This window comes from Rhincodon typus, chromosome 18, assembly GCF_021869965.1.
Source record: "Rhincodon typus isolate 14 chromosome 18, sRhiTyp1.1, whole genome shotgun sequence".
NCBI lineage: Eukaryota > Metazoa > Chordata > Chondrichthyes > Orectolobiformes > Rhincodontidae > Rhincodon > Rhincodon typus.
In genome coordinates this window covers 49549575-49564572 of record NC_063349.1, presented here as the reverse complement: position 1 = coordinate 49564572, position 14998 = coordinate 49549575, and the positions used below count along the sequence as shown (strand labels likewise).

The window sequence follows — 14998 nt, the reverse complement described above, 5'->3', positions numbered from 1 at the left end:
TCCAGCCCTGCACCTTGTTGTCTCGGATTCTCCAGCATCTGCAGTTCCTACTATCTCTGCTGGCTAGGTGGGTTAGTCATGGTATATGGAGGGTTTCAGGGATTGAGTAGGGAGTTGGACAGACTCACAAAGAACAAAGGGATCAAATTATGTTTTGTAGAGTAATTTTAATTCAATAGGTATAAACAAGTTCATATTTAAACATAATGCAAGGACAGAATTAGTTTGTCTGATATGTGAATCATGTGCATAAACAGTGGACATGTTGAAATGGTTGCCAGCTTATGCAGTAAATGCTGATTCAGTGCATTGAGAAAGAGCTGGACTTGCTCCTAACTTTGGAAGATTTCACCTTGTACAAGAAGCAGTCACCTTTGTAATATAAATCACACCAACATAATCCTGTGGATTTAGCAAAGCTGGCAGGGAAAGGAAGAGGAAGATGAAGGAAAGTGTTCTCTTCAGTAATATAATTTTTTTTCTAGACTTCTCTTCCAATTTCCTCATTTACTTTTCCCACAACTGGTCTTGGTTTTGTTACTTCTAGGAGGTCACATGGCTCTAAATGGTGTAGAGAATGTCTGTTCTAAATGCAAAGCGTCATAATTGAGGTAGGTTCAGTGATTCATTGTGCATTTGTGTAAATGTGATTTCAACTCCAAGCTGAGACAAATTTCCAAAAAATTTCCCAGAGACACAAACAAAAGACAGCAAACGAAAGATGGCCAAGGTCAGAAAGATTACAAAACGGGTTTTAAAGAGGGCCTGAAAGGCTGAAGTTTAAACTGAGAATTCCACAGTGTAGATTAGATTCTTATCATAATGAATAGTCCCTTGTATATCCAAACATCTTTATTGTAAACTCAGATACACTAAGCAGCTGTTGAGATATAATTGATTACAAGTACATAGCCTTATGATATATACTCATAAACCTTAAACTACATGAATTTGAAGACATTTCTCAGTAAATATTAAGAATACACTGTATTAAATCATTCACATTTACTGGACTGTGTATCAATAAATATGCAGAATACCTTATAAAAGCAGGACACATTTTAAAATGTCTTCAAAATAAATAAGAACCAAGGCCAAAAGATTGGCAATTTTATGTTGTGCTAATTAGAACTGTCACTGGCAAAGTAAAGTGTTGGGCAAATTAATTATTGATACTAGACAAATTAATCAGATTCCTCTAGACGGAGGGTTTTTTTTTGCCTGTTCACCCAAGCTTTTCCAAGAACTGGCCAACTGACAAGTTTGACATTTTAGAGCTGTTAACAGGAAACCAATATTTATAATCACAAATCTTTTAATGTTGTTGCCTGTTATGAACAGATTTGCAAGCAAACCAAGGCTTTGCAAAGTTAATGATTTGATTCTAATGGCTAATGCAAGATTCCTCTCCAATGGGGGTACCAAAACAAGATGGGTGATTGGTTTAATGTACACATCTGATCAGTCCACAAGCGTGCTCCTAAGCTTCCATTCACTTACCGTGTCACTTCTCCACCATACTCCCACGCTATCCTCTGTCTTCAGCTAGTCCCTTCTAGTGAAATTCAACAACACTTGAAAAACAGCATCGTTCTACTTGGCACTTTACAAATATTTTGTCTTACACAGATTTAGAATCATTAGGTAATAACCACTGCTCCCACTTTCTATTGAATAGTAGGGCTGCGCCAGAGCTAACTGGAGTGAACGCAGAGCTGGTACTTGGATAGGAATGCTTACTGTTCAAGATATGTGGTTCTTCCTGCCCTTTTTAAACCGTGTTACAGCCAGCTTTCTCCAGATGGCTGGATTTTCTATGCTTCTTGCCCTGTCTGTTGTAACTAATTAAGTCTCTTCAGAAACAAAAGATCAGTCCAGAATTGAGAGATAAGTGTGGAGCTGGAGGAACAGGAACTTTCCTGCTGCTCTGATGCTGCCTGGCCTGCTGTGTTCCTCCAGCTCCACAGTTCTGACTCCAGCATTGGCAGTTCTTACTATCTCTTAGTCCAGAATTCGTCGGATTACCCCATTTTGACTTGCTGTAACAGACCTTTCTCTTTTGTTTATTTCCTGTCTTCCTTTTCCTGGGTCTGTATTTATCTGATAACTGCTTATCTCTAACATCTTCCACCTCTCGTAAAAAAGAATCAATCAGAAATGTGAACTACAGCATCTCTCACAAAGCTGCCTTGTCTGCTGATATTTTCCAGTGTTTTGGTTTCAAATGTACAACATACACAGTTGATCGCTTTTCCTACTCTACTGAATTGGCATTAATGAAACCACAAAGCAAAATCAATTCCCTAAAGAAATGTTATTGTTTCCACAGCTCATTGGCCTTGGAATCATTAACATCTAACTGCATACCATCACCGCAGGAACATGGAATATATTGAAAAGTACATTTTACAGGAAAAATATTGTTTATGAGACATTGGGGTAATTGGATAGATCTTACAGAAAAGTGGTGCATATATGTTGGACTGAATTAGACCCTTGCCTAGTGTACAGTTGCTAATTACACAATCATCACTCATCCAAAAAAAAATTGAATAATTTATTCAAGTTTGAATTTTTTTTTACAACTGTTCGATGTGAGGGTAGTCACTCAAGTGCAACTTGACATTAGTCAGTTTTCACAGCATGGCAAGAGGCCTTTCAGCCCATCATGTGTGCCAGCCATCAAGAATTTTTCTATTCTAATCCTGTATACTGTACTGTTTCAAGTGATTATCTAAATACTTCCTAATGTCCTATTGGTTCCTGCCTCTACCACACTTTTAGGTAGTGAGTTCCAGATATCCACCAACCTCTGGCTGTAAAGAAGTTTAGTTAAATCCCCCTCACCTTGTGCTCCTTGCATCATAACCTGGTTATTGACTCTTCTGCTAAAGGGAAGCGGGTTCTCCCTATCTACACTGTCTGTGCCCCTCAGAACTTCATACACCTCAACAATCCACCTCCCCCAGCCTTCTAAGGACAGCAACCCCAGCCTATCTCATCTCTCTTCATGGCTGAATCGCTCCAGTCCAGTCAACATCCTGATGAATCTTCTCTGCAGCCTCTCTAGTCCAGTCACATTGTTTTTGTAGTGTGGAGACCAGAACTGCACATAGTATTCCAGTTGTGGCCTACCTAATGCTATATACAGCTCCAGCATTGTTTCTAAATGCACAAATCTTGAAGGCCACATTCATGCATTGGAAGTAGTTTGGAAAAGATTCATTAGACCGATTTCTGGAATAAGGGATTTGTCTTATGAGACAGGGAATCAGTTGGGTCAAAACGTATTAGCATTTGGAATAACAGGCTATCTTGAATTAGGGAGTCAGTTTCAAAACAAGGCATCTTACATTTAAGAGATAGTAGGAACTGCTGATGCTGGAGAATCTGAGATAACAAGGTGTAGAGCTGGATGCACACAGCAGGCCACGCAGCATCAGAGGAGCAGGAAGGCTGACGTTTCAGGTCTAGACCCTTGTTCAGAAAATTGTGTGTGTGTTTTTGTGTGTGTGTGTGGGGGGGGGGGGGGGGTGGGTGGGTGGGTGGGTGAAGCTGTGACATTGCATACTTTCAACGCTGGGTTAAAAGGACATTTTTCCTTGTCAAGGGAGCCAAGGGTTATGAGAAATTGATAAGAAACAGTTAAAACCACAATCAGAGCAGCCGTGAATGTATTGAATGGTTCAGCAGGCTCAAAAAGCCAAATGGCCTCTGCCTGTTCCTATTTCTTATGTTATGATTCCCTCAATTTGGCCAGGTTGGCAAGAAGGTTTATAATCCAAAGCAATCTTTGACAACAATCTATGTCCTCGTGACTTATGCAAACCACAGACACTTATTTTTAAACTCAGTTCAGGGGATGTGGGTGTTGCTGACTTGGCCTCCATTGATTGTGGACCTTGGTGGCGAGCTGTTTCTGGAACTGCTACACGCCGGTGTTTGTGTATATAATTCAGAGTGTGTGTGTGTGTGTGTAAGAGTGAGGGGGAGAGAGGTGGGGGGTTGGTGGTGGGAAGAGGGAGAGAGAGAGAGCATGAGAGAGAGAGCGAGAGAAGAATGATAGACTTGACACACAGCGCCAGAGTGTTTTTCGGGAGAAAGAAGTTTTCCCTATAGTCAAGAAAACTGTAATCTTCAATGCACCTTTGGTGTTTAGTGACTTTCAAGGGGACATTTGGATAAACATCTAAGGAGAAAAAATTTACAGGGCTGTGAGCAAGAGTAGGGGAGAGGAAATTGTTGGGTTTCCCTTTTGAAATGAAGATACAAGAAAAATGGGTTGAATCATCTTGTCTCCCATTTTCCCATTATTTGAAACTTATCATTTATTTATTATATACACTTCAGATTGTAAAATAAAGAAGCATGGCCCTTAATGTTGACAGAAATGGTACGCATCTACAAAAGAAGGTCAGAAATCAAACAACACCAAGTTGTAGTCAAACAGATTTATTTGAAATCACAAGCTTTCAGAGTGCTGCTCCTTCATCAGGTGAAGTGACCTGACAAAGGAGCAGTGTTATGAAAGCTTGTGATTTCAAATAAGCCTGTTTGATTATAACCGGGTGTCATGTGACTTCTGACTTTGCTCACCACCGTCCAACATTGGCACCTCCACATCACAGCTTTCACTCAGTACTTAATATCTAGAGCTAAGCGGACCAACAATAGTTTGCATGCATTTTCGCTCCAAGTACTCATGCTCTTGGTAAGGGAGAGAATACCTGACTCCAACCATACATCAGCACTGCAAACACAGTAAAAAGTTCCAAGCACAGCATGACATGGAACCCTATAAAATGATATTAGGTTGATGGCCTGAAGATCGCTCAGAAATAGGTCTGAAGTACAGAGAAGTCAAGAGCTAGGGAAGTTTTGGCAGGGACTTTACAAAGACAAGCAACCTTGATGGGATTCTGAAGGACCTCATTAGAATTTAACCTAAAATACCCTTTCAGGTGCTAGATGAGCACTTCTGGATGTGAGCATGTGGCACAACGTGGCTGTGAATTGTTGGCAAATTTTGGGGATAACATGATACATTTCCAAGTCTGAAATGACTCTCAGTGAGCAGTTTGCAACTCAAATTGTATTTCTGCCTGATCTAAAACTGAAAGGAACACTACGATCCCCAACTCTGGAAGCTTTGCTGATGATCTCCCCCAACCCGTGTGTGGAAATTGGCATTTTCAATCTCATAACAGGGAGGTGACAGTACAGTGGTATTAGCATTGGACTAGTAATCTAGAAACTAAGTCATGCTCCAAGACCAGGGTTCAACTCTTACCATGGGTGGGAGTTTTCACATTTTTAAAATCTGGAATTTAAGTCTAATGATGACCATGAAACCAATATTGGAAAACAAAAACTGGTTCACTAATGTTTTTTGGAAAAGTCACCTTATACCCTTACCTAGCCTGGCCTACATGTGAATCCAAACCCATAGCAATATCTGAAATGGCTGAGCAAGCCACTCAGTTGTACCACTCTGCTAAAAGGTCTCAAGAGGTATGAAACTTGACAGACCACTTAGCACTGACACAGGAACCGGAAATAACAATGGCAATCAACGTTCTCAAAAATATTGGGGACAAAATTGCAACAACCATCTCAGAAATCAGTGAAGCAAAGGTCTGATATTATCTGTAAAGTATGATTCCAGAATATGACTATAACCAAGACACCATCATTACCATTCCAGGTATGTATGTGCCAGACTCAGCAGAGGTGATGGTACAGCATATACAGTCAATAGGAAGTTACTTTGGGAATCCTAAACATTGAATCCAGAATCCATGAACATCAGGTCAGGAAACCTCCAGCTGATTACCACATACCACTTCCATCTCAATTGATTGATCAATAATCCTGCATGTTGAGGATCACTTGGAGAAAACAATGAGGGTGGCAAGGGCAACCAGGGACTTCAAGATCCATCACAAGTTGCTTGGCAGCACCACTACTGATTGAGCTAGTTAATTCCTAAAGGAAATAACTGCTAGATTGGTTCAATGGCAGGTACTGAGAGAACTAAGAGGGAGAAAGCGTACCTGACTCTCACTCTCAAATCTAATCGCTGCATATTCTTCTGCCCATGATAATATCACTAAGAGTGACCACCTCACTGTCATTGTGGAAACGAAGCTCTACTTTCATTTTGAGGATATCCTTATTGTGTGTGGCACTATACGATAGATTTCGACCAGATCTTGCAACTCAAGACTGTGTATTCATTAAGCGCTATAGGTCAGCAATAGGAGAATAGTACTCCAGCACAAACTGCAACCTCATGACCTGGCTTATCCTCCATTCTAAAGCGATAAGCAAGCCAGGAGATCAAAAACAAAAATTGCTGGAAAAGCTCAGCACTTCTGGCAGCATCTGTGGAGAGAAATCAGAGTTAATGTTTCAGGTCAAGTGACCCTTCCTCAAAACCAGGAGATCAATCCTGGTTCAATGAAGAATGCATGCCAGGAGCAGCATGAGACAGACCTAAAAATGAAGTATCAACCTGGTGAAGTTACATCACAGGACTACTTGCATGTCAAAACGCATTAGTAGCAAGTGATATATGCAGCTAAGGAATTTCACAACAAACCTAAAGTAAAAACGGAAATTGGTGGTGAAACTCAAGTCTGGCAGCAATTTTGTTAGGGAGAAGAGTCACCAGACTTGAAACATTGACTCTGCTTTCTCCCCACAGACGCTGCCAGATTTGCTGAGTTTCACCAGCAATTTGTTTTTGTTTCAGATCTCCTGTGTCCATAGTTATTTATTTTTGGATCAAAACTGAACTATGCAGACCAGCCACATCTAGTTATGAAGGGTGGTGGATCAATTAAACTCACTGGAGGCAGCAGCTCCACTAAAATCCCCATCTTCAATGAATAGCGAGCCCAGTATATAAGTGCAAAACAAAGCTGAAGCACTCACTACAATAGTGAGCAAGAACTGCCAAGTGGATGATCCATCTTGACCTCCACCGGGTGACCCCAATATCACAGATGCCAGTTTTCAGCCAATTCTACTCACTCCACAGGGCATTAAGAAACTACCGAAGGCACTGGATTCTACAAATGGTTATGGGTTCTGACAATACCCCAGCAATAGAAAGAACATGCCAAACTCCTAGCTAAGCAGTTCCTGTACAGCTACAACACAGGCATCTCTCTGGCAATTTAGAAAATTGCCTAGATGTTTCCTGGATATAAATGGACATCAAACAACCAATTACCATCTCATCATTCTCCTCGCGGTAAAGTGATGGAAGGAGTCATCAACAGTGCTATCAAGCAGCTCTTGCTTGGAAAATAACTCGTTCACTGATGCTCAATTTGGGTTCCATCAGGGCCACTTAGCTCCTGACCTCTTTACAGCCGTAGTTCAAATATAAACAAAACAGCTAAATTCCAGGGATCAGGTGAGAGTGACTGCCCTTGACATCAAAGTCACATTTGTCAGAGGGAGTCTTTAAGGAGCCCTAACAAAATTACAGTTCGTGGGAATTGGGAGAGAACTCTGCTTTTTAGTAGTTACACCTAACAAAAGAAATTAGCTTTGATTGTTGGAGATCAGACATCTCCAGCATGTGGGAATTGCTCATGGTCACGTCGTCAACCCAGCCATCTTCAGTTGCTTTATTCATGACATTCCTTCGATAATAAGGTCAGAGTTGGGTTATTCACCGACAATTGCACAATATTCAGCACGATTCACAACTCAAATGCTGAAGCAGTCCATGTTCAAAGGCAGCAGGATCTAGACAGTATCTGGGCTGATCAGTGGCAAGTAACATTGGTGCGATACAAATGCCTGGCAATGACCAGTAGCAATGAGAGAATCTAACTGTTGCCCTTTGACATTACCATCACCAAATCCTCTGTCAGCATTCTGGGGTTACTATTGACTAGAAACTGAACCGGAGTAGCCATATAAATACTGTGGCTACAAGAGCAGGACAATGGCTAAAAACCCTACGGATACTTCACTTCCTGACTCTCCATTAACTGTCCACCATCTACAAAAGTACAAGTCAGGACTGTGATGGAATACTCCTCACTTGCCTGGGTGAGAGCAGTTCCAACAAAAAGCTTGACACCAAAGGTGAAGGCAACCCGATTGGTTAGCACACATCCATAAACATTCACTCCCTCCATCACCGACACCATAGGATTAGTGTACCATCTCGAAGATCCTTATTAAGGCTCTATAATAGGGGCATAGAGTGTAATGCAAGGAGATGATGTTGCATTTGTAGAACTAGCAAAACTGGATATAACTCTCCACTGGCTGGAGTTATATCTGGCACGTATGGTTGTTGGAGGTCAGTCAGCACAGCTCCAGGATCTTTGTCCAGGAGTTCCTCAGGATAGTTTCATAGGCCCCACCATCTTCAGCTGCTTCGTTAACATCCATCTCTCTATCTCAAAGTCAGGAGATATTTGCCCATGATTGCACAATGTTCAGCACCATTCTTCACTCCTCATATTTAAAGCAGTCCGTATTCAAATGCAACAAGATCTGGTCAACATCCAGACTTGGGCTGACAAGTGGCAAGTAACTTTCTTGCCACACAAATGCCAGGCAATGATTGTCTCTAATAAGACGCAATCTACCTAACACTTTTGAATGTCAAGGAGTGATATCAGGACTGAATTTGCCACTATGAACATCCTTTGGGATACCATTAACCGGAAACTCAACTGGACTTGCTACAAAAAAAAAAAGTGGCTACAAAAGCAGGCCAGAGGCTCGGAGTACTGTGGTGAGTAACTCACCTTCGACTCCCCAAAGCCTGTCCACCATCTATAAGGCATAAGTCAGAAGTGTGATGGAATACTCCCCACTTGCCTGGATGGGTGCAGCTTCAACAACACTCAAGCAGCTTGACACCATCCAGGGCAAAGCAGCCTGCTATTTTTGGAACCACATCTGCTTCCTCCATCACTGATGCTCAGTTGCAGCAGCATGTACAATCGACAAGATACATTGCAGAAATTCACCAAAGATCCTTAGACAGCATTTTACCAAACCCATGACCACTTCCATCTAGAAGGACAAGGGCAGCAGGAACATGGAAACACCATCACCTGCAAGTTCCCTTCCAAGCCACTCCTCATCCTGACTTGAAAATATATCACTGTTCCTTCACTGTCACTGAGTCAAAATCCTGGAATTCCCTCCCAACACATTGTGGGTTAAACCCTCGGCACGTAGACTGCAGCGGTTCAAAAGGCACCACCATCCCTCTTAAAGGCATCTAGGGACAGGCAATAAATGCTGGCTGGTCAGCTAGCCAGTAATGCTCATGTCCCATAAACAAATTAAAAAAGACACTTATTAGAGACCTCAGCTGGACTATTAAGTATAGTTTTGGGTGCCACATTACATGAAAGATGTGAATTTATTGGAGAAAGTGTAGAAGTGACTTACAATAATTAATCCAGGAATGTAAAGCTTCAATTATGAGTATAGATTAAAGATGTTGGGACTGTACTCCTTGGCAGAAGGCGGCTGAGAGGAGATCTGATCGAGGTTTTCAAAATCATGAGCAGACCGGACAGAGTAGATAGGGAAATACTGTTTGCACTCATAAAAGAAACAAGAACGAGACGGCACAGACGTAAAATAATATGCCAACGAAGCAAGGACGGCGAGGAAAAATAACTAAAACAACACCAAGTAGTTTGGGCATGAAATACACTGCCTGGAAAAGTGGAGCAGGCAGGTTCAATTGAGACATCTAAGAGGGCATTGGATGATTATATAGATAGAAATAGTATGCAGGGATATGGGGAAAAAGGAGATTAGGATGAAGTAACAGAACCGGAGCAGACATGACGAGCCAAATGGCTTCCTTCTGTGTTGTAACAACGGGTGGCTCAGTGGTTAGCACTACTGCTTCACAGTGCCAGGGACCTGGGTTCAATTCCAACCTTGGGCGACTATCTGTGTGGAGTTTGCACATTCTCCCCACGTCTGCATGGGTTTCCTCTGGGTGTTCTTGTTTCCTCCCAAAGACATGCAGGCAGGTGGATTGGGTCATGCTAATTTGCCGAGAGTCCAGGGATGTCAGGTGGATTAGCCATGGGAAATGCAGGGCTACAGGTATAGGGTGGGGGGAGTGGGTTTGGGTGGGATAGTCTTCAGAGGGTTGGTGTGGACTCCATGGGCTGAATGGCCTGCTTCCATGCTGTTAGGATTCTATAATTCTGTGATTCTGAGAAAATGCACTGCAGAAGTTCAACATTGCTCCACAAATTGCTTGCAAACCCATGGCACTGCCATCTAGATGGACAACAGCTACATGAAGACCAGAACTTACAAGTTCTTCTCCAAGCCTTCACCATCCTGACTTGGAGATATTCTTTCATTGTTGCTCAAAGCCCTGTGGGTGTACTGATACCAAATGGACTGCAGCAGACCACTACCTTCTTCAGGACAATTAGGGATTGGTATTAAATGCTAGCCCAGTCAGCAACATCCAAAGAAAATAAGATCTACCTTATTTGTCCTGAACTTCTACAGGAAAAACTTCCTTTTCTCATATTACAAATCATAATTTGTGCCAATTTTAACCTTCACAGGCAAATATCTCACATTCACATTGACATTGACATAAGCTGCACTAAACATTAGGATCCAAACTCTGCACCAATACATATGACTATACTATTCTTGACACCCCATATAGCTCAAGTTTAAGACATCCTTCATGACTTCATGTCTCTTGTTTCTATTTTATTCATAGGGATTACAATCATTGAAATAAAACTTCACACGTATATGTGCAAAGTTTCCACAAATATATTTTAACAATGCTATCCATTTAAGGAAATATTAATTCAGCTAATTGTTTAACACCAAGTTTGAAACTTAGTAAGCCTTCACTGAAAACATTTTGTAGCACACTATACCTACCATTCCAGTGCAGTTTATCTTCCCCAGTAACCAATGATAACTGGGCTTGCAGTATGCTTTACCCAGTTATCAGGACAGAGTGGAGTAGCTGAGGCCTTGCATAACTTTATTGTAAATTTATAAACAAACATGCAAGTTTCAAATGTAAAATCAAATGAAATGAAGTGCAGTCAAACATTTACCTCAGACATGCTGGAGGTCCACGACTTCCATTTTACAAAGCAAAGGGAGAATAAAATAAAAAAAAGGGGAAAGATAGACAATAAAACATCAATAATTATCAGCACTAATATCAAGTTACTCTGCAAAGCCATTTTAGACTCATACTTAACTCATCCTGGTCTACAATAGTGTTTCTAGATCTTTAACTATAACATCTCAATAAAATAATTTACCAAGTGTGCACTCACAGAGTGAACTTATTTATACAATACACCATTCAAATCAGTTTTTAATGTGTTTTTGTTTCGTTTTCATTTAAAAGCAAAGACCATCATTTCATTTATTGGCATTGGGACACGAAAGCGATCAACTTCACAGAGAACAGCAATTCCTTAAGCATTATGCAGCTTCTGCCGATGGCAGTAAGAAACCAAAAAACACATCTTTTGACTTACATCAAATGGAAAGCAGCAGTTCAGAAAAATAAAAAAAATCAAAATCCCACTCCAAGCTGTTGGCATCCTGGCCCCTCAAGTACAGCTCACTAATAAATTCGATGTTTACCCAGTAATATATACAATTGTTACTGCAACATGCAAATGATTACTATACACAATTTAATATGCTGTAAGGCTATGGTGAATTCCAAAAGGGAATTAAAACAAAATTAACCCACTTGCTCATTTGTTCTACTAAATTTGATAATATAATTCATTGCTATATTGTAACTTTTGAGCCTAGTTTTAATATAATAACTTAAGAGTTACGAAGATAGTTACATTAGGCCCTGGCCATACACCAAAAGTAAAGAGTGCAAACAAAGTTTGCTGAACAAATGAAAATTATCCAGCACGTCAATTTAATCTGTTATGACATTCTATTTTTAACCCTGAGTACTGCAAGCTCGTTTGCAGTTTACAAAATACGTTTTCTGTCACAGAATACCTGCAGAAACGACTTTCTGTTCATTTCTAATGCTGCACCTCACAATTATTTGGAAAATAGAATTGAGAAATATACAGGGACAACTGAGCATTTCTAAATCTGTTGACTTCTTGAATGGACAATTGTAATTTCCTTTGTTTCCTTATTTTGGTGCAGAAATGCCACTGCAGTCCTCAAAGGGTTAAAGTAGAGTTTATAAACGTTCATAGGTAGCACACACACAAACTTTATTCACTTCTACAACATGGGTCCATTCCACTTAGCTCATCTGGAACAGTAACCCATAACACTGGTTAATTGATGATGATCAATGGGAACTTGGAAGTCACTGCATGGCATTTTCAATTGCCAGTTTTGTCACTAGTCCTCTATTTTGATGGGCCTTACAATGCTTGTTCAGACAAAGTATGGCAGGAGCTGTCACTGAATTAGTGACACATTCTGTTTAAGTGCTCATGTTTGCCATTGCTAGAGCAGGGCATGTACATTGCACACTTTGCTGCTTACTTTAGCTCATGGAACAGAATCCTTACAAAAATAACTGACTTTTTTGGGAGATGAACTATCACATTTTCAAAAAGATTTGGAGGAGTGAAGGAGGAACCACTTAATTATTTCTTATATTTAGAGTAAAGAACGAGCATACATCAGTAAGACAAGTAGATTTCATGAATCATATACCACAATTAGCTTCTAGTTGATTTTCTAATACACTTCAGCTTCAAGTAATTGACTTAAGTCTATCTCATCATGTAAAATCCAAAATGGCTTTTAGCTTGGGCTGATGTAGCACCTCTTTTCCAGATGATGTTTCGCTCTTTATTTGTGGTATGCTTCTAGCTTTCCAGTATCTGGGGGCAGGAATCTGCATGGGAGAGTTTTGACATGACATCACTGTTGTCAGTTTGTGTGCATGCAGTTTTCATTTTCTACATCGTTCTCGTTGCAATCTTCGTCACTCTCCCGCTGGACGCATAAAGATGCAGAAGTTTCCTTCTTAGCAGTATGATCGTGTGCAAAATAGCCAGTACCACTGATTGTATCTTGTCTCTGGTAGAAGAGGACATAAGCTGCTTTGGACTGTTGGAATGAAAAAGAATGCAGGTTCATTTATTATGAAATGTCTGCTCACATCAAATTCAGTGACCACAATCCCCAGGCCACATTTCAGCAGAACCATTGCTGTTTTGATATTTAACTATTTTACAAAATACAACAGATCTGTTTCAAATGTGAATTCAACCATGTCAAGCATTTAAACACAATTTTTGTTTTATTAGTTGTTTCTTTTAGTTCTCCACCTTTGGATGGGAAACAATCAAGGACACAGTTTTTCAGCTCATGAGTAAGCCATCTAAAGACCCAATAATTTTTGTTGGGTAAGGAAATAATGGGAAGATATTGGGGATAAATATACCAAAATGATGAGAAATATATGTTGTTAGCACAAGTAAATACAAGGAATTACAGCGGTCTTCAAATAATGGCACAATGGTAGAATTTTCATTTAACATCCCTCCCCGCCCCAGACATTCAAGTATTATTAAATTCTGATTCAGACAGCTTTGCAAGACAAAGAATTAATTGTAAAATCATTAATCTTTTGGATACGCTAAGACACACCTGCAGGGCAGGTAAGACTTGAAACCGGATCTTCCGGCCTAGAGGAAGGGACAGTATCGTTGTGGTTATTTTAATCAACTTGATTTGAAATGCTATGACATGTCCAGGGCAGTTGGGTCTTGAAATTAGGCCTTCTAGCCCAGAGGTCAGGAGACTATCATTGCATGCAAGAGCTTCAAACTTACTTTTAATCCAACTCTTACAGCACACTTTCAGGACAGGTGCACTTGAATTCAGAACCTTCTGGCTCAAATTAGGGATATTACCACTGCACAAGATCATCTGCGTAATTATTTTAACTAACTTATTCAGACATGCAATGACATGTGCAGAACAAGTGGGTCTTGAGGCCAGACCTCCTGGTCCCAGAGACAAGGACGCTAGCACAGCTCCAAAATATCATCAGGAGCTCATTGGATATTAAGTGTTTTTAATTATATGCAGGCAAGTATTAACTGGTGATTTATTTGAACCCCGACACAGATTGAAGCAAAATTTGTTAGCCTGCCTTAAATAAATATTAAAAATTGAAGACGATGCCAATTCTGCACTTCTCTAATTACAGTTTGAATTGTAACAATGAAGTAATACTGTTGTATTGGGCATGCCATATCTCAAATTAGACGACAAATTTGTCTATGGTCTGCCAAATACAATGGGTCCCACAATATTATTTGCAGAAAATTTATGATTTTTCTTAGTGACCAGGGAAACTTTTGTTTCTTAAACATCTTTTGTTGTCTTCAGTACCTTGCTGTATGCAAATTAACACTTATGCTGGGTTACATTATATTTAATCTTCTTGCAAGATCTGTTCCATTGTATAATGGCTACACTTAACAGGCAAGATGCTTTGCAATGCTCAAGGGCTTGCAAGATGCCAAGTAAATAAAGTTTTTTTATTTGTAACAAAGTGATGGAAGCATCACAAATTTGCACTGTTGAGTGAAGTAAATCAATTCTTTTTAAAGAAAGGACTTTTACACCTGTCTGTACAGCCAGTTATGAAGAAAATACAGCATTCCGTTATCAGGAAAAGTGGTACTGGAAAAAAAATACTTGCCACTATTTGGTCTTCTATTGCCGATGAAACACTGGTGTCATCAAAATAGTACCATTTATTGTCATCTTTGTTCTTGGCAAAGGCTGTGTCTTTTGGATAAAGGCAAGTTAGCACAACTGATAAGAGAAATGCAGGCTAGCAATATTCTGTGATAGTAGTAACTGCAGATGCTGGAGAATCTGAGATAACAAGGTGTAGAGCTGGATGAACACAGCAGGCCAAGCAGCATTAGAGCAGCAGGAAGGCTGACGTTTTGGGTCTAGACACTTCTTCAGAAATGGG

The 14998-nt window shown here is 40.3% G+C and overlaps 1 protein-coding gene across 1 annotated transcript in view; it reads right to left on the bottom strand.

The window, feature by feature from the left end:
* Positions 1 to 11012: 11012 nt before the first annotated feature.
* Positions 11013 to 14998, bottom strand: part of LOC125485350 (ubiquitin carboxyl-terminal hydrolase 15-like) — a 15428-nt gene continuing 11442 nt past the window's right edge. The window contains exons 7-8 of the mRNA XM_048607703.1: positions 14717 to 14805; positions 11013 to 13110 (exon numbers count right to left, since the gene is read on the bottom strand). Of these exons, the coding sequence (XP_048463660.1) occupies positions 12931 to 13110; positions 14717 to 14805 (269 nt within the window). The 3' untranslated portion in view covers positions 11013 to 12930. The remainder of the gene's footprint in view (positions 13111 to 14716; positions 14806 to 14998) is intronic.